Raw genomic sequence first — 24,513 nt, 5'->3', positions numbered from 1 at the left:
CGTGCTGTGTTTTATTGTCTTTATAGGACTTAAGATTTGCAATGCCCCTTTCTGAGAGCATACAGGAGGGCTGAAAGAGGGAGTGGGGTACCACGGTGGCCTTAAGAGCCTATTTGATCCACCCAGTTTTCCTGTTAGCCCAGATCTCCAGGTATTTGAAATCCTTGCAGTAAGAGTGCCTGTAAGACCCAGGGAAGAGGCCCTCAGGGTCCTGGAGAGACGGTGGCTGAGAATGGTCCAGCTACACTCTACAGGAAGCCGGAGGCCAGGAAGCAGGGGGCGAGTACAGGCCAGTGTGTGCAAGTTTTCTATTTTTATTTGTATTTATTTTTTGAGACAGGGTCTTGCTTTGTTGTCCAGGCTGGAGTGCAGTGGGATGATCAAGCTCACTGCCGCCTTGATCTTTCGGCTCAAGCCTCTTGTCTCTGGGACTACAGGCATGCACCACCACACTCAGCTAATTTCTTTTTTTTCAGTAGAGACAAGGTCTTGCTATGTTGCTCTGGCTAGTCTGAAATTCCCGGACTGAAGCAGTCCTCCCACCTTGGCCTTCCAGTGTTGGGATTACGGGTATCATCCCGTAATCTGTCTGACCCAGTTGCCTATTTTTAGACCTAAAGTGCATAGGCCTAGTGCGAGGTTCAGGTGAGGGGTAGAACTGCTGGAAACTGACATCCACACCCTGCCTCCTCTGCACCAGGTCTGGCTCTGCAGTTCAAGACCTTTCTTGGTTCCTCCTCCCAGAAGCCCTCCTGGGGCAGAGTAGAATCTCAGGGTCTGTGCTGTCTGGGACTGCTTGAAGAATGAGACTGGTGAAATTGCGATGGGGACTAGGGCTGGGCAGGAGTGGTGACAAGTGGTGAGGCCAAGAGTACCACCCTACCTACCCAAATATGCCTTTTTATCCTACCCTCCATCACCTGGGCCCCTTTATAACACAGTCCATGGCTGCCAATGGACCAGACCCTAGAGGCTAGAGACCCTAGTATTGGCTCCAGGACATCTATCACAATAGCCAGCCAATTAGCTGCTGCCAGTGGCATAGGAAGGATTAAAAGCTGGACCCAAGGTTTGGAGCACCTGCTATCTAACTGGCTTAAGCTGCATAGGGCCCATGAGAAGACCTGTGTCAAGTGTCATGTGGTTTTTGGATAGAGGTGCTGAGACACTCAGCCAGCACAGACCCCAGAAGGTATGTAACTCAGGGATCCTTTCTGGGTAACCTGCAGGGGCTGGGTTGGAGACTGTACACCATGCCAAGAGGCTGTGCTGACTTTAGGATTCATGGGGCAGCCAGAATACTTACTGAGCCAGGGAGGTGGTCACAGCATGTGGTGAGGCTTGGGAGGGGGATTGCCTACCCTTGGAAAGAATGACAGTAGCACGGTATACAATAAACAAAAAGATTTGTATTAGAACATAGACACTCAGGGAAGAAAGAGGTATCATCATCAAATGTGGAATGTTGAAGAAATAGTTAAAATAAATAAAGACTCCAAGTGCAGCTAGGGCTGGCTCAGGCTGGGGCTCACAGAGGCCACTGCACATCAGCTCCAGGCTGCAGGAGCCACCACCTGGCCATACCGGCCTCCTCCCTGACACAGCGCAGCTGTGCCTGGGACACAGAGTCTCTCTCAAGTACTGGAGCAGCTAGCAAGCTCACTCCCCACTCTCCTCACTTATCTCTGTAACAATGTCTATCAGGCTCTGGAGCCCGAAGATATAGCCAGCATCCTGGCCCTCATGTACCACAGTGTCCTCGCCATACAGCCTGCAGGTGGTGTGTGCAAAGTCAATCATGCGCACATCTACAGAGCTGGCGCCAATGGGTTTGTAGGCATAGGCACCAGCAGACTCATCAGCTGATTCCTCTGACAGGTCCTCCAAATCCTCAGCATCTGAGTCCAGGACCACTTCGGGCCGCTCCTTGCCATCATAGATGACCAGCAAAGAGCTTGAGTAGAAGCGGTAGGACTCCTGTCGCTCCAACACTGCCTTGAGCTCAGTCAGCTTCTTGAGCACAGGGCCCAGGAGTTCACGGCGCAGGTACCGCCCATTGTGGAAGAACTGGAAAAGTGCCTCCTTGAAGCCCTGCACCGACAGCTTCCGTCCATGGTACTTGTTCATGAACATGAGCTGCCCACTGCCTGCTTGGTACACCTGTAGGAGAGAGACCAGCAAGTCAGGGGCTGAGGGCCATCTCAATCCCTGGACTCGGGGTGGGGCCGGGGGTGGGAGGGAAGGGTGGTGTGGTGGCGGCGGCATGTGAAAGCCCAAATCAGATAAAGTACACGAGTCGCACATGAGCCACTATCCACTATACTCTCTCATCAGCCCACACCTGGGATGCAGTCATCCAACCTGAGTTTGGTCATTGTGCCCCAGCACCCCAACTCAACATCTGGGTCACTGGAGATGACCTAACCCTCTTGCCTTCCTCCCTACTACTATCCACAGATTCTGGACTCAGCTAACCAGACCAATCTGAGAGAGAATCATGCAGGCATGCATGCTTTTTCTTTCAACCAAAAAGCAACAGACTCGTGTGGGGTCAAATCTGGAATCTTTTTATTTTGAGACAGAGTCTCGCTGTCGCCCAGGCTTGAGTGCAATGGTGTGATTTCAGCTCACTGCAACCTCTGCCTCCTGGGTTCAAGCTGTTTTCATGCCTCAGTCTCCCAAGTAGCTGGCATTACAGCTGTGCACCACCACACCCAGCCAATTTTTGTATTTTTAGTAGAGATAGGGTTTCGCCATGTTGCCTGGGCTGGTCTCAAACTCCTGACCTCAGGTGATCCACCCACCTTGACCTCCCAAAGTGCTGGGATTACAGGTGTGAGCCACTGCACCTGGCCTGGAATCTTTTGAGCAAACAGGACTATGCCAGGGTGAGGAAGTGACAGCCACTGGATGCCCTAGCCAGCCCTAGCATCCCCCTCACCTGCATGCCACACACACGCACACCAATGACTGCAGACGTGCTCTGCTGACATTTTCGGATCTGGTTGGCTGCCTTCTCCTCTGAAGCATCATCACCGTGTTGTCGTGTGCCCATCTTGAGGTCAAGGACACAAGGCACCTCATAGCGGGAAGTCAGGTTTTCCAGTAAGATAAATTCTGAGTAGTTAAGAATAATACCCTCAAAAGGAAGTGCTACTGCATGGATCCTTAATACTCTCAAGGTACAGTGCCTAGATGCAGTGACCCAGAGAAGCCTGAACCCACAGGATAGTCCATTAGTCCTGCCATCACCCACACAGCGAGTCCAGAGCTGACTAGAAAGCTGAGAGATACTTTTACTTCTTGTCAGGGAACTGGCATGAAAGCAGCCTGCACCTGGACTCAACAGAGGCCTGGGCTCTTCCAGCCTGGGAGATACACACACCATTTCCTGAACTCTTAGCTAAGTGTAGGACTAGGGTCCAAAAACAAAGTCCTCAATTACAAGTAGAACATCAAGAAACTTCAGTAAATCCTGTAGCCTTAAATGTGAACTGGAAATATAAGTACAAACTCATGAAAATAGTTTTCTCTTTAAACGTCTGCTTCCCAGCTGTGTGCACTAAAAAAGGTCTAGAAACAATGACCAGACAGGAGATCGAGACCATCCTGGCTAACATGGTGAAACCCCGTCTCTACTAAAAATACAAAAAACTAGCCGGGCGTGGTGGCGGGCGCCTGTAGTCCCAGCTACTCGGAGGCTGAGGCGGGAGAATGGCGTGAACCCGGGAGGCGGAGCTTGCAGTGAGCCGAGATCGCGCCACTGCACTCCAGCCTGGGCGACACAGTGAGACTCCGTCTCAAAAAAAAAAAAAAAAAAAAAAAAACAATGACCAGAAATAATGGAGTGTCTCTAGTGCACAGACCATTGTCTCATCATTTGCCATTCAAGGAATCAGTACTCCCTAGAGCAGAAACTGGTTAACTATGGCCCAGTGCTTGCTGTTTATGGCCTATAAGCTAGAAGTGGTTTTTACATTTTTTAAGAGACCAAAAAATAGATAAACGCTAGGCATGGTGGCTCATGCCTGTTATCCCAACATTTTGGGAGGCTGAGGCAGGGGGATCACTTGAGTCCAGGAGTTTGAGACCAGCCTGGGCAATATAGTGAGACCTCATTTCTACAAAGGGGAGGAGAGGGGCGGGGAGGAAGAGGGCTGGGAGTGGTGCTTCATGCCTATTATCCCAGCACTTTGGGAGGCCAAAGCAGGTGGATCACCTGAGGTCAGGAGTTGAGACCAGCCTGGCCAACATGGCGAAACCCCGTCTCTACTAAAAATAGAAAAATGAGCCAGGCGTGGCAGCAGATGCCTGTAATCCCAACTACTCAGGAGGCTGAGGCATGAGAATCGCTTGAACCTGGAAGACGGAGGTTGCAGTGAGCTGAGATCACACCACTGCACTCCAGCCTGGGGGACAGAGCAAGACTCTTGTCTCAAAAAAAAAAAAAAAAAGAAGAGAGAGAGAAAGAGAGGGAGAAAAGAAAAAAGAAAGCAAAAACAAGGAAAAAGAAAGAGAAAAGAAAAGAAAAAGAAAGATTTCCTCATGCACAGCTCGTGTCCCAGTGGCAGTCTGGTGAACCAGGACTGAGAGGTCAGTCTCCTCACCCAAACACCCCAGCCCTTGGCAGGTGAACAATGTTTTGAGACTTCTGAAGAGTCTGAAAACAGGGGGCAGCCCCTTGCCCTCTTCCTCTAGGTTACCTAGGCTAAAGCCCACCTGATGCAAGCTGGCCCCTTCATGAGGCATCTCTCTCCCCCCAGAGACCCATTATTATACCCCACTCCTCATCATCTGCACTCCTAGGCCAGTGGCTGCCCTGAGGGAAGTGATTATTTGCCCATAATTATCATACAGGGTGTCCTGGAATAACCCAGGTAGGAGAAACTCAGCCATGACTATAAAAACCCAACCTCTCTCTCCAAGCTCCAAGGGACTTCCTCATTTCCTCTCCTCTTACGCTCAAATGCAGAGATGCCCATGAACAAAGGATACTGTACTGGTTCCGATGCTTTGCATTCTCCTTCATTCTCTGTAACTGTTGCTGGTGACATTTCATGCTCCAAGGGTTATAGTGTTTAAGCTGGGAACTTATATTCCCCTTCTTCTCTACAGTGTAGTACAAGACTTCAGATTTCTTTAGCCACTCAAATTCTTCTTCTAACTTATGACTATAAAGAGATAAAGACAGTAAGTCAGTATGTCTTATCAGAATTCAGAAGGCCGGGTGCGGTGGCTCGCGCCGGTAATCCCAGAACTTTGGGAGGCCGAGATGGGCAGATCACTTGAGGTCAGGAGTTGGAGACCAGCCTGGCCAACAGGGTGAAACCCTGTCTCTACTAAAAATACAAAAAATAGTCGGGCATGGTGGTGTGCTCGGGAAGCTGAGGCAGGAGAATCACTTGAACCCGGGAGGCAGAGGTTGCAGTGAGCCAAGAAGATCATGCCACTACACTCCAACCTGGGCAACAGAGCAAGCAAGACTCCAAAATAAAAAAAGTTAAAATAAATAAATAAATAAATAATCCAGGGTTAAAGTACAAAGAATCTTTCTTTTTTTATTTCTTTTTCTTGAGATGGAGTTTCGCTCTTATTGCCCAGGCTGGAGTGCAATGGCGCGATCTCGGCTCATTGCAACCTACGCCTCCGGGTTCTAGCGATTTTCCTGTCTCAGCCTCCCAAGTAGCTGGGACTACAGATGCATGCTACCACACCTGGCTAATTTTTGTATTTTTAGTAGAGATGGGGTTTTATCATATTGGTCAGGCTGGTCTCGAACTCCTGACCTCAGGTGATCCGCCCACCTTGGCGTCCCGAAGTGCTGGGATTACAGGCATGAGCCACCGCACCCGGCCAGAAACGTTCTAGAGTAATGAAAAGTGACTTCTTGATGTGGTGGTAGCTTACCATGTACACGTTTGCCAAAACTCTTTGAACACTTCAAATGGGTACATTTTACCACATGTGTACCTCAAGAAAGTTGATTTTAGAAAATAACATAAGGGACCAGCCATCCACTACTTTCTACAGCAAAAAGAACTTAAGATCCATGATCAACCCCTGCTCCCCAGCCTCGTATGTGGAGAGCCTTCACTGCCCTCTTCTAGGCAGTGGTACCACCTAGCCTCCAGTACAACCAGGTTCCCCTGACTCCAAAAGCTGGCAACTGGGAAAATAGGAACTGAAATTCCATGAGACTAAGTCAACCTACTTAGCTACATTACATGTACTTTACTTTATATATATACTATTTATATTTTCACAAGCTTTGCCAAGGTGCAGGAGTAGGATGGCCCTGCTTAAGGAGATCACTGAGTTTCAGGGATGCCCAATGCCCCTTTTGTCCCCCACCACTGGTGAACAACCTGAGGTAAAAGGATAGCTCCTCTCTTGGTCACTGCTACATCTCCAGAACACAGCCTGGCACAGAGCAGTCACACCCAAACTGGCAGGATCTAACCAGAGTCAACTAAAGAAAGAGGCTGAGCATGCCATGTAGGAATTGGCCACTGAATGACAGGTACCTACTAAATCCACTTGAGTCCTTAGCTCCAGGGAACTGGGCTATAACCAAAACCGCCAACACTTCCCCTCCCACATAGCCCAGAGTTGTCCTCTGTCTACACTCACCTCTTCATTTTCTCCTCTTTACGGTGCTGACGCACCCAGTCCTTAGGGGTCTTTTCTGTTTCTAAGACATGATGTTTTTTGTTTGTTGTCCACCTTAGGAGCTTACTTTTTGGTTCACAGTCTGAATTATCTACAATGTCCACAATTCCATGGTCCCCTTTTAATGGATATGCTATTAGACACAAGTTCCTGTCTTCATCTTCTTCAAAGCGCACAGATACCACACCTGGAAGGGGGTGAGGAGCAGAAAGAACTTTTAATTCCACAGGAAGAAGCACTGTAAGTAACATGATTGTAACATTTGTTTTTTTCTTACCCAGTTCCTTAGTCTCTATGTTGCCAGAGGCCCCAAACTCATCTGCAAACTTAACAAATATCAAAACAGCTAGAAAAGATGACACCATACAAGACAAGCAATTAGGGAGCAAACATGGCCGAGAGTCTTCTTCTCTTATGTACTCAACGAGGCAAGAACCAAAGAATTACAAGACACATTTTTCCATCATTGAAAATGTTTATTAATTTTTATGTAATTCTTCTAATCCTAAAAGACTGAAAACATTGGTCTTTATAGTTTGCGGGAATTTTTAATGCCCTACACAGAAACTCCAACAGCCTCATGGCTTGCTTTAAAGCAGAGCCTGAATACAGGGGGAACATAGGTTTGCCTGAGGGTTAAGAAGCATCCAAGAATAAGGGAAGATTGGGTAAGCAAAACAAAATAAAGGGGCAAACAAAACAAACCACACAGCACAAGACACCCTAGCAAAGGCTTCCCACAGTGCCGCCACACGGGTAGGCACCCAGGCCTTTTGTTCTTTTAAAATATGTTTTTATTGGTCTTTGCAGTCTCACGTCACAAAATAACAAAATGAACACAAGGCAGATAGAGTTGGTTGGGGAGCACAGACATGTGGTGGCCTTGAAAGCAGCATTCCCCCTTAAGTCTCTAGAACCTGCCATGAGTAATTAGACAGTCTTTGAGGATGGGGCTGTCAGGTGGGGGCGTTTCAGCAGGTGCCGACGAGCGCCTTACAAACGACTGGCTGAACACCTTTCCTCCCAGGCCTCTCTGCCCCAGCATCACTCAATCTGCTCAGTCCTTGCTGCCCGCCCGCTCGACTGCTGCAGGGGAATGCGTGCTCAGACAGAGACGACACTTCTGAGGTGGCTCCCAGCTCTGGGTGCAGAGGAGCCGGGGTGGGGGATTCAGGCCACACTTCCCTGTGGCCACAGGGGAAAGGACCAGGGGAAAAAATGGGGCAGGGACGGACAGCTAACAAGGGGCCTTTGGCTTTGTCCTGGAAAAAAACAACAGAGAAGGACCAAGTGAGGGCCCCCAACTCCCCCATCCCCACCGCAATACACATGCATATTCAGAGTACAGAGAAAGGTACCCAGTACATTCTGTTCTTAAAGACAATGTTTCAAGAGTCCCAAAAGAACCTAAGTTGTTCTAGAGTCCTTTATGTAACCAGGTAATGCACATTTAAAATTAATTTATTTAATGGATTCTTCCTAGATTTACAAAAGTCTCCCCCACTCCCCAACAAAGACCCCACCATGCTGGTGGCTGCTGATGTCCCCTATAAAATACATTATAAAAAGAAATTAGAAATTATCATATGTGAATCGAAGGGTTGCTTTCACATAGCAATTTTGGGGACATTCTGTAACAGCAAAGGGCTTGGGCTAATCAGCACAGGCCTCCCACTCCTGCATTCCATCTGACTCAACCCTGCTCCCCCGGCCTACCTAATCACCCGGGCTTCTGGTTTCCTGGAGGACAAAAAGCAGGCGGCAAGTATTCTGGGTTAAAATCCTCCCAAAGTCTTCCCCCACTGTCCCCTCAATGGGGGACTATGGGTTACTGTGATCAAGAGACACCTGAACATAAAACACAACTACACTTCTACCAAAATCAAACTCAAATCCACAAAACAAAACAGAATTGAGCAATCTTACCAGGGCTTGAAAACTGAGGGTGTGAGATGCTGGGCTGAGGGCCAGGAGGAGGAGAAGGAGGAGAGGGAGGGAAAGCACAGAGTGGGAGGGAGTGAGGGCTCCAGGGATGGCTGCCAGGGCCTTCCATGGCCACGATCCCTCACATCTCCTCACCAGTGTGGCAACCCCTCCAGCAGCTGGGACTTACCTTTGTACTGGGGAGTGAATTTGCGCATCTCAGCAGGGAGGGTCTCGTAGAACTGATGTTCCCTTGGGACCAGGGGCTTGCACAGGGTTGTCTCATTGAAGCGGAGCACACATGAGTGCCCCCCGACCTGGTGGACAAAGGGCTCCAGCAGGACGCCTTTGGCGCGGGGCTCCACATCCATGGCCCTGAAGGCTGGGCTCATCCTCCGGGCGCAGATGGCGGGGAGATAGAGGCAGCGGAGTCCAGCGGCCAGTACGTCTTCCGTCTGTTGTCTGTGTGTCCCTCTCGTTGTGGCTCCTTGGCTTGTTCTGGCCAGGATGCTCTGCTAGAAGCAAACACAATGATGACATGGGGGTTCGAAGTAGCGTGGGAAATGCCTTAGAGCTGCTCACCCTGCTCCTCCAGCATAAAGACAAAGACAAACAGTCTGAGCTCTTGCGGGACTCCGCCCATGCCACCCACCTTGGCCCCTCCTTCTCCGGCAGAAAAACAAAAACACTATGAGCTCATGGGGCGGGGTTAGATGCAGACAGGCAGGGAATGGGTTCCAGGGGCCCTAAAAAGGCAGAGGTCCCACTACGGTGTTAGAAAGCCACTACCACAGGCAAAACTGATGCCATGGTGAGGTGAAATCACAATTTCATGCCTAATATTTGGATTAAATCTTACCATTTTCTAATAAGAGTGTCAAGCTTTAAGTGGATGATGCCCAAGTCTCCCATTAATTTTATACACACACACACACACACACACACACACACACGTATATAAATTTTTTTTTTTGAGATGGAGTCTTACTCTGTCGTCAGGCGGGAGTGCAGTGGCACAATCTCGGCTCACTGCAACCTCTGCCTCTCGGGTTCAAGCCATTCTCCTGCCTCAGTCTCCTGAGTAGGTGGGATCACAAGCATGCACCACCACGCCCAGCTAATTTTTGTATTTTTAGTAGAGACGCGGTTTCACCACATTGGCTGGCATGATCTCGATCTCTTGACCTCATGATCTGCCCGACTCGGTCTCCCAAAGTGCTGGGATTACAGGCGTGAGCGACCGCACCCAGCCCCATTAATTATATTTTTATAAAATGCATTTAAATACAGGGAAAACCTGCTTACTCATTATCTGGTAAGACTCATTATTTACTTGTCCAGTTTGTCTATGCACACTGTTCCTGCCCAAGGCCAAAGACAAGCCCCATTAACCTTATTAGCAATGGAGCTTGGGTCCAGTTTTAATGATTAACAACTTAAAACAACTGATCAAAGCTGGTTAACTCCATTTAAAAAGATACACAGTGTTCTAGGTCACTATTTTTATCAGTTCTATCCTGATCACCAAAAGCTGGTACACACCTTTAAACCAAAGTTATGCTTTTGGGGCAATCAGGGCTCGCATCCACTCACTCAGACACGCACTGGATGCCGCATCAACGAAGCACACCTCTGTATGCACCTTGTTAACCGGTTCAGGTCATGTCACACTCGTTCTCTGTTTTGTCTAATTTACAAGTTATGCAGTCTCTACTAGCATTCTTTATAGGGCTTGAGTTACATTTCAGTATCTGTACAGAGATTTTACTGGGAACTCCTTCAGTTCCCATGACTCCAACTGAGAGAGGAGTGAGGATGGATCTGGAGGAGATGTGCCCTCTGACCTCTAATATGGGGAAAGCGCCTATTATGTATCAGGCTCATGACAGGAATTTCTTATGTCATTTGGTCCTCATGACACTTTCTTTGAGGTAGACACTACTCTCCCTATTGCAAACAATGAAGCTGATTAGAGATGGTTAGGAAACTCACCCAGGGCCAGAGACAATAAGCCACTTCTCCCAAGTGAATCCCACACAGCTGCCTCTAGGGCACATGATCTCTGGCACTGCCCAGCTTAATTTCTCCTTTCTTTTTCTTTTGAGATGGACTCTTGCTCTGTCACCCAGGCTGGAGTGCAGTGGTGAGATCTCGGCTCACTGCAAGGTCCGCCTCCCGGGTTCACGCCATTCTCCTGCCTCAGTCTCCTGAGTAGCTGGGACTACAGGTGCCTGCCACCATGCCCGGCTAATTTTTTTGTATTTTTAGTAGAGACAGGGTTTCACTGTGTTAGCCAGGATGGTCTTGATCTCCTGATCACATGTTCCGCCAACCTCGGCCCCCCAAAGTGCTGGGATTACAGGCGTGAGCCACCGCACCCAGCCCAGAATAGTTTTAAAATAAAACTATAAATATAAAACTGTGTATCTGTAATGAGGCCGGGCGCGGTGGCTCACGCCTGTAATCCCAGCACTTTGGGAGGCCGAGGTGGGTGGATCACGAGGTCAGGAGATCAAGACCATCCTGGATAACACAGTGAAACCCCATCTCTACTAAAAATACAAAAAAAAAAAAAATTAGCCAGGCATGGTGGCTGGCACCTGTAGTCCCAGCTACTCAGGAGGCTCAGGCAGGAGAATGGCATAAACCCGGGAGGCGGAGCTTGCTGTGAGCCAAGATTGTACCACTGCACTCCAGCCTGGTAGACAGAGCTATACTGTCTCAAAAAAAAACAAAACAACAACAAAAAATCTCTTGCTAACCATGGAGATGAGGAAATAAATATAAAAATATTTTTTAAAATAAAAACTATGGGCCGGGCGCAGTGGCTCATGCCTGTAATCCTAGTACCTTGGGAGGCCGAGGCGGGCAGATCACCTAAGGCCAGGAGTTCAGGACCAGCCTGGCCAACGTGGTGAAGCCCCATCTCAACTAAAAATAACAAAAATTAGCCGGGCATGGTGGCACACGCCTGTAATCCCAGCTACTTGGGAGGCTGAGGTAGGAGAATTCCTTGAACCCAGGAGGCGGAGGTTGCAGTGAGCCGAGATCGCGCCACTGCACTCCAGCCTGGCAAAAGAGCGAGACTCCGTCTCAAAAAAAAAAAAAAAAAAAAGAAAAGAAAAGAAAAAAGAAAAGAAAAAAACAATAAAAAACTAAAAACCATTTTTAGTAAAATAAAGCCAGGAAGGAAACAGTCAATGTCTGACTCTGAAAGGAGTCTTGTAGGGAACACCAAATTGACCTGTCTGGGTACATGGCATCAAACTACCATCAACCTCAGGAAAACTCCATAAAAATCAAGTCCACTGCTCCATAAAATCAGGACATCTATCATCCTTGATGATGAACACATTTGCCTCCACATCCAGCAACAGGAGAGGAATGAAACAAAAATTTTTTTTTCATACAATCGTGTGACGGACTATTAGGATACCACAAAGAGCTTTCTGATCAATTTTATATTTTTTAACCAGGAGAAAATGCTTATGATATACTTTTTTTTTTTTTTTTTTTGAGACAGGGTCTCCATTGTTAAGGCTGCAGGACAAGTGGTGTAATCTCAGCTCACAGCAGCCTTGTCCACCAAGGCTCAAGTGATCCTCCCACCTCAGCTTCCCAAGTAGCTGGGACAACTACAGGAACACACCACCACATCCAGCTGATTTTTGTATTTCTGTGTAGAGATGGGGTTTTGCCACGTTGCTCAGGCTGGTCCTAAACTCTTGAGCTCAAGTGATCCTCCTGCCTTGGCCTAACCAAAGTGCTGGGATTACAGGCGTGTGCCACCGAACCGGGCCGTTTATGATACACTTTTCTTTTTTTTCTGGGACAGAGTCTTGCTCTGTTGCCCAAGCTAGAGTGCATGATCTCACCTCACGGCAACCTCTGCCTCCCAGGTTCAAGCGGTTCTCCTGCCTCAGCCTCCCGAGTAGCTGGGTCTACAGGCGTCTGCCACCATGCCCGGCTAATGTTTTGTATTTTTTTTAGTAGAGACGGGGTTTCACCGTGTTAGCCAGGTCTCAATCTCCTGACCTCGTGATCCGCCTGCCTCGGTCTCCCAAAGTACTGGGATTACAGGCGTGAGCCACCGCACCCGGCCTCACTTATGATAAACTTTTAAGTTACAAGAAGGAAGATGGGGCCGGACACGGTGGCTCACACCTGTAATCCCAGCACTTTGGGAGGCCGAGGCAGGTGGATCACGAGGTCAAGAGATCGAGACCAGACTGGGCAAGCTGCATAGTGAGAGCCAGTCTCTAAATAATTTTTTAATTAGTCAGGCATGGTGGGGAGACTGAGGTGGGAGGATCACTGGAGTGCAGGAGTTCCAGAATTCTGTGAGGTATGATCATGCCACTGCACTCCAGCCTGGGTGACAGAGCAGGACCCTGTCTATTAATAAAATAAATAAATACATAAATATGTAAATAAATAAATAAATAAAGGCTTGATATTCACAAGCCTTCTCTAAAAGAATTCTTCAAGGATATACTACAGCTTGGCCAAGGGTGGTGGCTCACGCCTGTTATCCCAACACTTTGAGAGGCTGAGGCAGGTGGACTGATGAGACCAGCCAAGGCAACATGGCAAAAACCCCTCTCTACAAAAAAAAAAAAAAAAAAAAAAAAAGAATAATAAAATAAACAAAAAATTAAAAAAATACAAGGAGGACAGGCGCAGTGGCTCATGCCTATAATCCCAGCACTTTGGAAGGCTGAGGCAGGCGGATCACCTGAGGTCAGGAGCTCAAGACCAGTCTGCCCAACATGGCGAAACCCCGTCTCTACTAAAAATACAAAAAATTAGCTGTGCGTGGTGGCGGGCGCCTGTATTCCAAGCTACTCAGGAGGCTGAGGCAGGAGAATCACTTGAACCTGGGAGGTGGACGTTGCAGTGAGCCGAGACCACGCCATTGCACTCCAGCCTGGGCAACAAGAGTGAAACTCCGTCTCAAAAAAAAAAAAAAGGCCAAGGCAGTAGGATCACTTGAGGCCAGAAGTTCAAGACTAGTCTTGGCAATATAGCAAGACCCTATCTCTACAAAAAAATTAGCAAGTTGTGGTGGTGCACATCTGTAGCCCTAGCTACTCAGGAGGCTGAGGCAGGAGGATCTCTTGAGCCCAGGAGTTTGAGGCTGCAGTGATCTCTGATCATACCACTGAGCTTCAGCGTGCATGACTGAGTGAGACTCCATGTCAAACAAACAAACAAATAAAAGTTGGGATCAACTACCCTTGAGGAGTACTATGGTGACCCTTCTGTTCTCTCTACAGAAAGCTATAATACTGCTATTATAGAAAGAGGTGGTCAGGCCAGGTGCGGTGGCTCAGGCTTGTAATCGTAGCACTTTGGGAGGCAGATCGCTTAAGCTCAAGAGTTCAATACCAGCCTGAGCAACATGGTAAAACCCCATCTCTACTAAAAATACAAAAACTAGCTGGGCGTGGTGGCACGGGCCCACAGTCCCAGCTACTTGGGGGGCTGGAGCAAGAGAATAGCTTGAACCTGGGAGACTGAGCCTGCAGTGAGCCTGGTGACAAAATGAGACCCTGTCCCCAAAAAAATAAAAAGGCAAGCAAGCGGTGGTCAAAATGCTGCCCCAAAATGTAGGGAGGTAAGTACTGTAGAACTTTCTTCTGCATTTTTAAATGTGTGACTTTTTGTGATTTTTTTTCAATCTAAACAAACATTCACTTTCTTACCTAATTTTGTTTTCATATTTGTACATTATTTTGTTTAAAGATGGCATTCATAATTACATGTATAATTACAAATTATATATTTATGTTATATATATTTATATTATTTTATATAAGCTTCAGACACCACAAAACCTGCCCTATACTAGGTGGTAAGATCATGATTGCCCGCTTTTCAGTTTTCTGAATGTTTTAAACTTCTTATAATATCCTCCAACTCTGAGCACACATTACCTTTATAACTGAGAGAGAAAATACTGGGGGAAGAGGAGGATTCAAGATTGAAACAGGAAAACACAGATGGCTGCCTGGCTCTTGATGGTTTTAAATCCATCTAGAAACAAACACTGATCCAGCCCACCCTTTGTACTCAGAGCTTCACTCCAAGTGAGAATAACAACCACAATACACACTGTCCTTAAGCTGCACACAAGGTGCTAGAAGGTCAGAGCCCTCAATAGCATTTCATTCTGGTGTTGTGTTATGTTATGTTATGTTATGTTATGTTATGTTATGTTATGTTATGTTATGTTATCTTTTGAGATGGAGTTTCGCTCTTGTTGCCCAGGCTGGAGTATAATGGCCTGATCTCGGCTCACCACAACCTCCGCCTCCCAGGTTCAAGTGATTCTCCTGCCTCAGCATCCCAAGTAGCTGGGATTACACGCATGCGCCACCACGCCTGGCTAATTTTTATATATATTTTTAGTAGAGACAGGGTTTCTCCATGTTGGACAGGCTGGTCTCAAACTCCCAGCCTCAGATGATCCACCCTCAGGCTCCCAAAGTGCTGGGATTACAGGTGTGAGCCACCGTACCCAGCCTCATTCTGGTTTTAATAAAGAAGAAACCACAGATTTTAACTGGAGTGATTTCATGAAAGTCATACAACAATGTAGCTTCTTCCCCCAAAACAGCAGATTCTGTTCCAAAAATCTGGACAAATCTCAGCCTTTCCGTAAGGGACACAGTAGTCTCTCAGCTGCTTCTCCTTTCTAGAACCACCAGCACGACTATGCTGCCCTATCTCTTTGCCTCATCTGACCAGGTTTCTGGAATGACAGATTAGAGGACTCCAAAGTAAGGGGAACAGGAAGAAGGAACTTTCAGCCTACCTAGAAATATGTTTATCACCAGCTTGGGCAAGATGGGGACACCTTGTCTCTACCAAATATAAAAAAAATAGCCAGGTGCAATGGCACGTACCTGTGGTCTCAGCTACTTGGGAGGCTGAGGTGGAAGGGTCACTGGAGCCTGGAAGGTCAAGGCTGCAGTGAGCCATGATCACGCCACTGTACTCCAGCCTGGGTGACAGAGCGAGACCCTGTCTCAAAAAAAAAACAAAAAAAAAACAAAAACAAACAAACAAACAAAAACATAATAAAAAAGAAATATGTTTATCTGAATAACCTGCTAGAATTATAAAGAATTTTAGCAATTTTTAAAAGCTTCTAGATAAAACAATGCTTGATTCTAAGGTCTCGTATGTCCCCTTTAGCAATATATCAAACTTTATTTTAAGAGATGGGGGCTTGCTATGTTGCCCAGGCTGGCCTCAAACTTCTGGTCTCAAGTGATCCTTCCGCCTTAGCCTCTCCAAGTGCTAGAATACAACGCATGAGTCATCTGGCCAAATTTTCTTAGAAATAGCTAAATGGATTCTATACACATACCAGGAATTTTCAGTTCTCTTGTAAAAGCCAGTTACCCCTTTTTCAAGGACAATTCTCAGTCTCCCGTCTCCCACCACATTGTAAGAAACGTAACTCAACAGGAACACAGAGAAGCAACTCTCTCAGACTAAAGCCAAAATTGCTCACAGGTCTCAATCTCTGAGGGATTTTTGCTACCTCAAGTCACAGTTCTCTCATATGACAATAAGTAATGGTCCCATAGGGCCAGTGTGGTGGCTCACACCTGTAATCCTAGCACTTGGAGGCCAAGGCAGGAGGACTGTTTGAGCCCAGGAGTTTGAGAACAATCCTGGCAACATAGTGAGACCTTGTCTCTACAAAAAATAACTAGTCAGGTGTGGTGGTACATGCCTGTTGTCCCAGCTACTTGGGAGGCAGAGGTGGAGGGATCACTTGAGCCAGAAAGCTCAAGGTTGCACCACACTCCAGCCCAGGTGACAGAGCGAGACACTGTCTCAAACAAACAAACAAAAAAGTAACGGTCCATTAGCTTCAGACAAGATTATACGTTTCCTGCCAGTGGGCAATGTTTACCACGTTTAGCTCTTAGCTCACTGCCAAACCCAAATGACACATGAATTCATCCTCTGAAATAAAGGATGCCAAAAGTGATTCAGTCCCAATGGGCAGCCACAGAGGCAGGGCATCCCAGACCTGCCCAGGCAAGCACCGGAGTGCTGCTTTTGCTGGAGCAGGGACGAAAGTGTGCCCTATGCAGCACCAGTTCCTGCGACCAAGGGAACTCTGACAATTTCCTCTAGGTCCTTTCAACATCTCACTTAGACAAATACTCCTCACAAGGGTCTGCAAACTATTCTAGGTTTGTGGCAGCAATCTGGCAGCTTGTATCACCCAACCCACTTGGCCTAAGTGCAGTCAGTGTTCATCCAGACCAGCCCAGAAAGGAATGAGATATGATCTTGGGAAAATTATTTAAGACTGCACCAGTCAGGCCGGGTGCGGTGGCTCACTGTAATCCCAGCACTTTGGGAGGCCGAGGGGGGCGGATCACGAGGTCAGGAGATCAAGACCATCCTCGCTAACATAGTGAAACCCCGTCTCTACTAAAAATGCAAAAAATTAGCCCGGCGTGGGGGCGGGCGCCTGTAGTCCCAGCTACTAGGGAGGCTGAGGCAGGAGAATCGCTTGAACCTAGGAGGCGGAGCTTGCAGTGAGCCGAGATCACGCCACTGCACTCCAGCCAGAGCAACAGAGCGAGACTCCATCTCAAAAAAAAAATATATATATATATATATATATATATATATATATAAAAATAAAGACTGCACCAGTCACAGCACTATGTCCTAATAAAGAGACACTTGCCAATTATCCTCCAGAAGTCCTGAGCTAGCTCTCCAAAATAAGATGCAGCAAATATTTTAAAATTTTTGTTAGGAAAATCAAGTTCAACTGCATTCATAGTTCCAAAGCAAAGGTCACACTGATCTCTTCAGAATCACCCAGTTTGTAAGGAAGGCAGTGGATTCAGTCAATCAAGATCACATTTGAGGCCAGGCGTGGAGGCTCACACCTATAATCTCAGCAGTTTGGGAAGCTGAGGTAAGAGGATTGCTTGAGCTCAGAAGTTTGAGACCAGCCTGGGCAACACAGTGAGACTCCGTCTTTAAAAAAATGTTTTGGCCGGGCGCGGTGGCTCAAGCCTGTAATCCCAGCACTTTGGGAGGCCGAGACGGGCGGATCACGAGGTCAGGAGATCGAGACCATCCTGGCTAACACGGTGAAACCCCGTCTCTACAAAAAAAAAATACAAAAAAAAAAACTAGCCGGGCGATGTGGCGGGCGCCTGTAGTCCCAGCTACTCGGGAGGCTGAGGCAGGAGAATGGCGTGAACCCGGGAGGCGGAGCTTGCAGTGAGCTGAGATCCGGCCACTGCACTCCAGCCTGGGCGACAGAGCGAGACTCCGTCTCAAAAAAAAAAAAAAAAAAAAAAAAAAAAAAAAAATGTTTTAAAAATTAGCCAGGCTTGGTGGCACGTGCCTGTAGTCCTAGCTACGCAGAAGGCTGAGGCAGGAGGATCACCTTAGCCCAGAAGGTCGAGGTTATCGTGAGCTATGAGACTGCCACTGCACTCTAGACTGGGTGACAGAGTGAGACCCTGTCTCTAAAAAAAGTAAAAATAAAATAAGATTGTATTTCAGGACCAGCAGTGAAGGCCAACAAGGTACTTTCAGTTTTAACATCTTACTTTTCTCTCGCTCATTACAAGGAGCTTAAGTTATTTTCCAAAGTAAAAACAGTCTTTGAGTGTGAGATAAATCATCCTAGGGGTCCTGTCCCTTACTTTCCCAGGACTCACCTGCCGTCGTCCTGCTGCTCATGTTCATTAGTTTTGTTTTTGTTTTTTTAAGACAGGGTCTCACTCACGTCTCCCAGGCTGAAGTGCAGTTGGTGTAATCACAGCTCACTGTAGCCTTGCCTCCCTGGGTTCAAGTGATTCTCCCATCTCAGCCTCCCAAGTAGCTGGGACTACAGGCACATGGTACATGTCGAACTAATTTTTTGTTATTTTTAGTAGAGACAAGGTTTCGCCACGTTGCCCAGGCTAGTCTCGAATTCCTGGGATCCAATGATCCGCCTACCTCAGCCTCCTGAAGTGCTGGGATTACAGGCATGAGCTACTGAACCAGATCACACATCCCATTAGTTTTTAAGCCCCAAAATCTAAACCCGTCAGCTGCCAACTGGCACCCCTGTAAGTTCGACCCTCCCAAATTCCCCAGGACCTTGTCTCCTGGATTTACAGTCCTCCTCTGGCCTTCCCAGTGTAAATGCAGCATTCTGACTAACCCATAAAGTCTTCAACGTGAGACCCTAGAAGTTGCTGTGTTAGTTCCAAATGCCCAGCAGAGAATCTACAAAGGGCAGAGGTGGCCCAAAAACCTGAGGAAGAGACTGACACTTTTATCCTCATGCTCAGATACAAACACAAAGCAAGAAAAACCCCAGCCCTTCAGTAGTGGGTCTGTAATCAACTGGGCTCTCTCTCCTCCAGAGGCACTTGCCTGGAAGAACAGATACTGTTCAAGGAATGACACCTTTTACTGCCTTACAAGTAAAACTTCTATTCATAGTAGATGAAAAATTGAAAATCTTCAATAAGAATTAACTAATTTAAGAAGATCATAATCTCAGCAACGTGCAAAAAGTTGGTTTAACAAGTTATTTGTTATTGTTTTTCTTGTCAGGTTGTTCAAGCTCATAAAAATATACATTCCTTGGTCAAGTATACTACAATCAGCCCTCCTTTCTTCCTTGAGTAACTAGGCAAGTTCTCAAAAAATATGAAGACTCTTCAGCACCAGAGCTAAGCAGATACCAAGCCTGCACACCTCCTTAGGGTACCCCATAAAAGCAGGTAAACTGCTTACCACCACTCCCTGCTGATGAGGAGGAAGGAACCATGGCACAGTCCACAGACAGCAAGTATAAAGCACATCTAAACAAATAGGCATCAGAATGAAAGTGGGCAGGCTTGCAGTTAGGTTAATCCCCAAACAAATGTGGCTGCAGCCTCAACAATACCATCAAATTTGTGTAGAAAAGGGATCTTTGCCAAATGCAGTGGCTCACACCTGTAATCCCAGCCCTTTTGGACGCTGAGGATTTTTTCTGGATGCTTTTTTTCCTGCTGAAGCAGGAGGATTGCTTAATGCCAGGAGTTCAAGACCAGCCTGGGTTAAAAAAAGTGAGACCCTGTCTTTACAAAAAAAGTTTTTTTGTGTTTTTTTGAGACGGAGTCTTGCTCTGTCGCCCAGGCTAGAGTGCAGTGGCGTGATAGCCGGACGTGGTGACGGGCGCCTGTAGTCCCAGCTACTCGGGAGGCTGAGGCAGGAGAATGGCAGAAACCCAGGAGGCGGAGCTTGCAGTGAGCTGAGATCCGGCCACTGCACTCCAGCCTGGGCGACAGAGCGAGACTCCGTCTCAAAAAAAAAAAAAAAAATAAATAAATAAATAAAAATAATAATAAATATATAAATCTCAGACACTAGGGCATATAAAAATCTGAATGGGCAGGTGAGTAGTTATACCAAAAAGTCATATCCAATGTTAGTTTCACACTTGCAAAGCAAAAATAACCTATTCTTATAAAACAAACACTGAAGGGGGACGTGAGATTTTTGCAATCCCCATGAAAGCTGAGACAAGCTCACACAGCCCATGGGTCATCTCATTTGAGTGTGCAGCTTTAGTTAGGAAGGCCTGTTGGCCCCAAAGCAGCCCAAACTAAAAGAGCAAGACAAGGTTCAAGGCAAGGAGCCATAACGGGTGGGCTCTTCTAACAGGTGGGGTTAAGGTAGAGTAATATGGCCTGGGGAACTTGGGCCATAGCACCCCAGGGCCAGACCAAGCAACGTGGCAGCCTTCCACAAACCCAGACTTAGGAGATGTAGCCCAGGTTCCAAATGGGCACATTCTCACAAACTAAACGCAAAAGCAACAACACTAGAGCCAGATGTTCTGCTTCTTGTTAACACGTTTCATTCCATTAAAAGAAGTTTTACTCTTCCTTAGGTTTGGGATTAGACACTCCAATTTCGAAAACACATAGGAGTGTCTCAAGTAAGATACGTGGATACACAGAGAAAGCAAACAACATTAATTAGCCAGGTGTGGTGCCACACACCTGTAATCCCAGCTACTCGGGAGGCTGAGGCATGAGAATAGCTTGAACCCGGGAGGCGGAGGTTGCAGTGAGCCGAGATCGCACCACTGCACTCAGGCCTGGGTGACACAGCGAGATTCCGCCTCATAAAAAAAAAAACCCTGAATTTCAAAGGGAGTACATCCCAGAAATTTGTTTAGTTTTATTTTTTTGAGACAGAGGCTCCCGCCACCACACCCAGCTGATTTTTGTATTTTTAGTACAGACGGGGTTTCACCATGTTTGTCAGACTGGTCTCAAACTCCTGATCTCAAGTGATTCGCCCACCTCAGCCTCCCAAAGGGATGGTATTACTGGCGTGAGCCACCACCCTCGGCTCTTTATTTTTCCTTTTTGTTTTTTTGAGATGGCGTCTCACTCTGTCACCCAGGCTGGAGTGTAGTGGCGCGATTTTGGCTCACTGCAATCTCTACCCACTGGGTTCAAGCAATTCTCTTGCCTCAGCCTCCTGAGTAGCTCGGATTCCAGGCACGTGCCACGGTGCCCGGCTAGTTTTTGTATTTTTAGTAGAGATGGGGTTTCACCAGGTTGGCCAGGCTGGTCTTGAACTCCTGACCTCGTGATCCAACCACCTTGGCCTCCCAAAGTGCTGGGATTACAGGCGTGAGCCACCAAGCCTGGCCCTGGCCCTTTCTTTAAAAGGTAGGGCAGGCCAGGCGAGGAGGCTGAGCGTGGAGAATGGCGTGAACCTAGGAGGCGGAGCTTGCAGTGAGCCAAGATCGCACCATTGCACTCCAACCTTGGTGACAGAGCGAGACTGTGTATCAAAAAAAAAAAAAAAAAAAAAAAAAGTAGGGCAATGATGGGGATGGGCACAGTGTAGATGAAACAAGATTGGCCAGCAATTAGTAACTACTGAAGCTGGTGATGTGTGACAGACCCAAATCAACTGTGCATCATCTCGGCAAATTGACTTCTCCAAATCCTGAGGTGGGCTCTAAATTCAATTTTTGGAGAAAAGGACATTTCCTTGCCACCATAATATACTGTAAAACACAACTACTTCTTATTACTTTTATTACATGGTGCACAAATGGGCAAAAACATAATTTATTTAAAAATACAAATACATGCTTTAAAATGTAATAACATGAGAATAATCAATTGCTTACTTTCTAATGTACAAGAATGTGTTCAATTTGTTACTTAACAAGATCTCACTAGGTGAAATAACTTCACTTAAAGGGAAAATTCTTCCCCAATGCATCCTCTTTATGAGCCAAACAATGGAAAATTTTCACCTCAGCAAGCTGGCCTCAGAGAGGTTCAGGCTCATCCCTGTTGCCTAGATACCAGTGACATCTCAGGAGCATACAGAAGGCTCTGGCATCCCTCTTGGAAGGGAGACTGGCAAAGGTTCAGTCAGTGGTTGCTCCTTCTTTCCCGGCACATTCCACTGCTCAGACAGATACAGGGCTAGCATACAGTGTACCTGTCTGTCACCTAGGAAGCTTTGAAGCACAAAAGAAGTCTATTATATCTGTTACACTGATTTCTAGATCTCCCAGGTCCCTGCCTTGCTCCCTCCCTACCCAGGCCCTGCATAAAAAACAAACCAAACAAACAAAAAAACTAGTTTCTACAACTGTATCAACTCTAGTCCTTGTTCTTATCCATTTGATTTCTTTCTCTCCTTTTTTTTTTTTTTTGTAGAGACAGGGTGTTGCTATGTTGCCCAGGTTGATCTTGAACTGCTGGGCTCAAGTGATTCTCCATTTGATTTCTAACAATGCCTGTGAATTCTAAAGTCACAAAGAAGGTAAATCTATCGAAATGACAATGTCAGACAAGACCACAGAAAATATAAAAAAAAATTTTTAATGACAGTTAATAGTTTAACTTTTCTCAAAAGCCATCAACTTGTCTATTATGTCAAATATGATAAAGTATTCATTTGGCCCTTTCTAACTCTGATAGTGGCTAAAGTTAAAACAACACCCTGAAGCTTCTCTTTAAATACTTAACACCCAAGTTACAGGATGCAATTATACAAACCCCACAGCAACAACCTACATAAATAAGCATCTTAGTTCACTTAAAATATTACCTGGCTACAATTGCAAATACAGCAAACATTTTAAACACTAGAATTCAACAAAATTACTGTAATCATGATCCTTTATTAAAAATATCATAGAACTGATGATCTACAACATTTTTGTTACCACGTTCCAAAGTTCCAGTACTTTTTCTTAAAACTATTCAAGATGATTTTTTGTTCTATGTACATTCTGCTACGGAAATGCTTAATTCCAACCAGTGACTAGTTCTATTTCCTCCGGTATTTAAGAGCACTAGATTTTACTGGTTTCTACGTTTTATTTTCACCCATTTTTCTGCTAGTGTAGCTTTCTTGATATATGAAACCGAATACAATCCTAAAATGAAATAAGGCATTAGGATGCAAAAGACAAAAGCGGTCTCTAATCAAAAGTAAAGAGTGGAAATACCACTATAAAGGTGTCCTCTTATCCATTTAAAGGCCTTTTTTCTACAGTGAGGTTAAGTGTGTAGATTCCCTCATCGAACACCATCTGACGGGCCCAAATGGCATTCAACATTCAAAATGGCTGCACATCTGCCGACCCCAGGTAACACTACCTGAGGCGCTGGGCTGACTCCCTATCCAAAGATCTGGGAAGAAGACCCCCCAACCCGCCAAATACCTGGGGAGATCGTGGCCGCCAATGACCTGGGGAGACCCCTCAATGACACCGTAGATCTTGCGTTTCCCAAGACCGGGGGAGATCTCAATGACCAGGAAAGATCCTGTCCCCCCACCAACCCGGGAGACCTCTCCAATGACCGGGAAAGATTCTGCACCCCCAAAATCAGGGAAATCTCTCCCTCAATGATCAGAAGAAAAATGCTCCTCCCAAATTACCCAGGGAAATCGAATCCACAAAGACCCCGGGAGATTTCCCCCACAAAGACCACGGAAGAAGTCCTTCCCAAATAAGCTGGGAGACTCCAATGATCAGAGATCCCATCTCCCAGTAGCCCAAAAAAATCTCCCTCAAAGCTCCTGGGGCACTAGGGCCATAGGACGCGAGCGTTACCTGCTGCCTCAGCCGGGTTCCTCGGCGCTTCCGACCTATTGTTTCTCTCGCACCAAAATGGCTGCAGCCAGGCCGAGCCCCGCCCCCTGCACCTCGCTCCCGGTGCCCCTCGCTATTGGCTCGTCCTAGGAGCTGCGCACGCGGACTGGACAGCCTGAAAGGCGCTGTTGCTAGGGTGCCAGGATTCGCTGCAGCAGCTTCCGGAAAAGGCGGTGCCTGGGGGCGGGGCCAGAGAGGGCGGAGCATTGTCCTCCGTCGGGGAGGATGGTCAGGAGGTGTGATGTGCGGTTGGGTGGATGGACTAGCTGCGGGCCGATGGACAGCAGGATACCTGGGAAACAGATGGATTGACCAACAGTCCTGGTTTGTTCAGTACTGAGCGATTTCGCAGGATGCAGGAATTTCAGTGCTAACACAGAGACAGTCCACTACAAACTGGGAAGTTGGTGACTCTAGCAGATGGACAGAAGACTGGATGTGAATAGACGGAAAGAGGGACAAAAGAGTGACTGTAGACGGTGGACAAAGAAATGGTTATATATACAGACAGACAGATTATTAGATATGGAAGGGTAGACAGAGAAGTGGCCATAGAGTTTTCTGGGGACTGGTGGATGACCCAGTGCCCAAGCCAGCTCCCACCAAGCTCCACACCACAGGGCTTGTCTGAGGCTCATTTGTCTTGGGCCTGTGTTGGACAGAAGGGCTCTCACCTGACTGAATGTCAGTGTAGCTGTGAAAGGCAAAGGAGAGGGTTAGTGCCACTGAGAGTGGGCAGA

General features: G+C 47.0%; 1 protein-coding gene across 8 annotated transcripts; it reads right to left on the bottom strand.

Moving 5' to 3' along the window:
- Positions 1–1,389: 1,389 nt before the first annotated feature.
- IP6K2 (inositol hexakisphosphate kinase 2) lies at positions 1,390–23,850 on the bottom strand. Of its 8 annotated transcripts, XM_025375050.1 has the most exons (7): positions 23,735–23,845; positions 8,783–9,107; positions 6,947–7,015; positions 6,631–6,856; positions 4,996–5,171; positions 2,942–3,117; positions 1,390–2,160 (listed from the first exon to the last, which is right to left on the bottom strand). In XM_025375050.1, exons 2-7 carry the CDS (start codon positions 8,982–8,984, stop codon positions 1,660–1,662), a joined length of 1,350 nt encoding a protein of 449 aa, XP_025230835.1. In that variant the 5' UTR covers positions 8,985–9,107; positions 23,735–23,845; the 3' UTR covers positions 1,390–1,659. The 8 variants fall into 8 exon arrangements, with proteins under 8 accessions (XP_025230835.1, XP_025230836.1, XP_025230837.1 ...); XM_025375051.1 differs by lacking the exon at positions 6,947–7,015 and having other exon boundaries at positions 23,735–23,850; XM_025375052.1 differs by lacking the exon at positions 6,947–7,015 and having other exon boundaries at positions 8,783–9,104; positions 23,735–23,850.
- Positions 23,851–24,513: the final 663 nt, after the last annotated feature.

This window comes from Theropithecus gelada, chromosome 2 (genome assembly GCF_003255815.1).
Source record: "Theropithecus gelada isolate Dixy chromosome 2, Tgel_1.0, whole genome shotgun sequence".
Taxonomy (NCBI): domain Eukaryota; kingdom Metazoa; phylum Chordata; class Mammalia; order Primates; family Cercopithecidae; genus Theropithecus; species Theropithecus gelada.
Note: the sequence above shows the minus strand (reverse complement) of the source record. Positions and strands in the feature narration are given on the sequence as shown.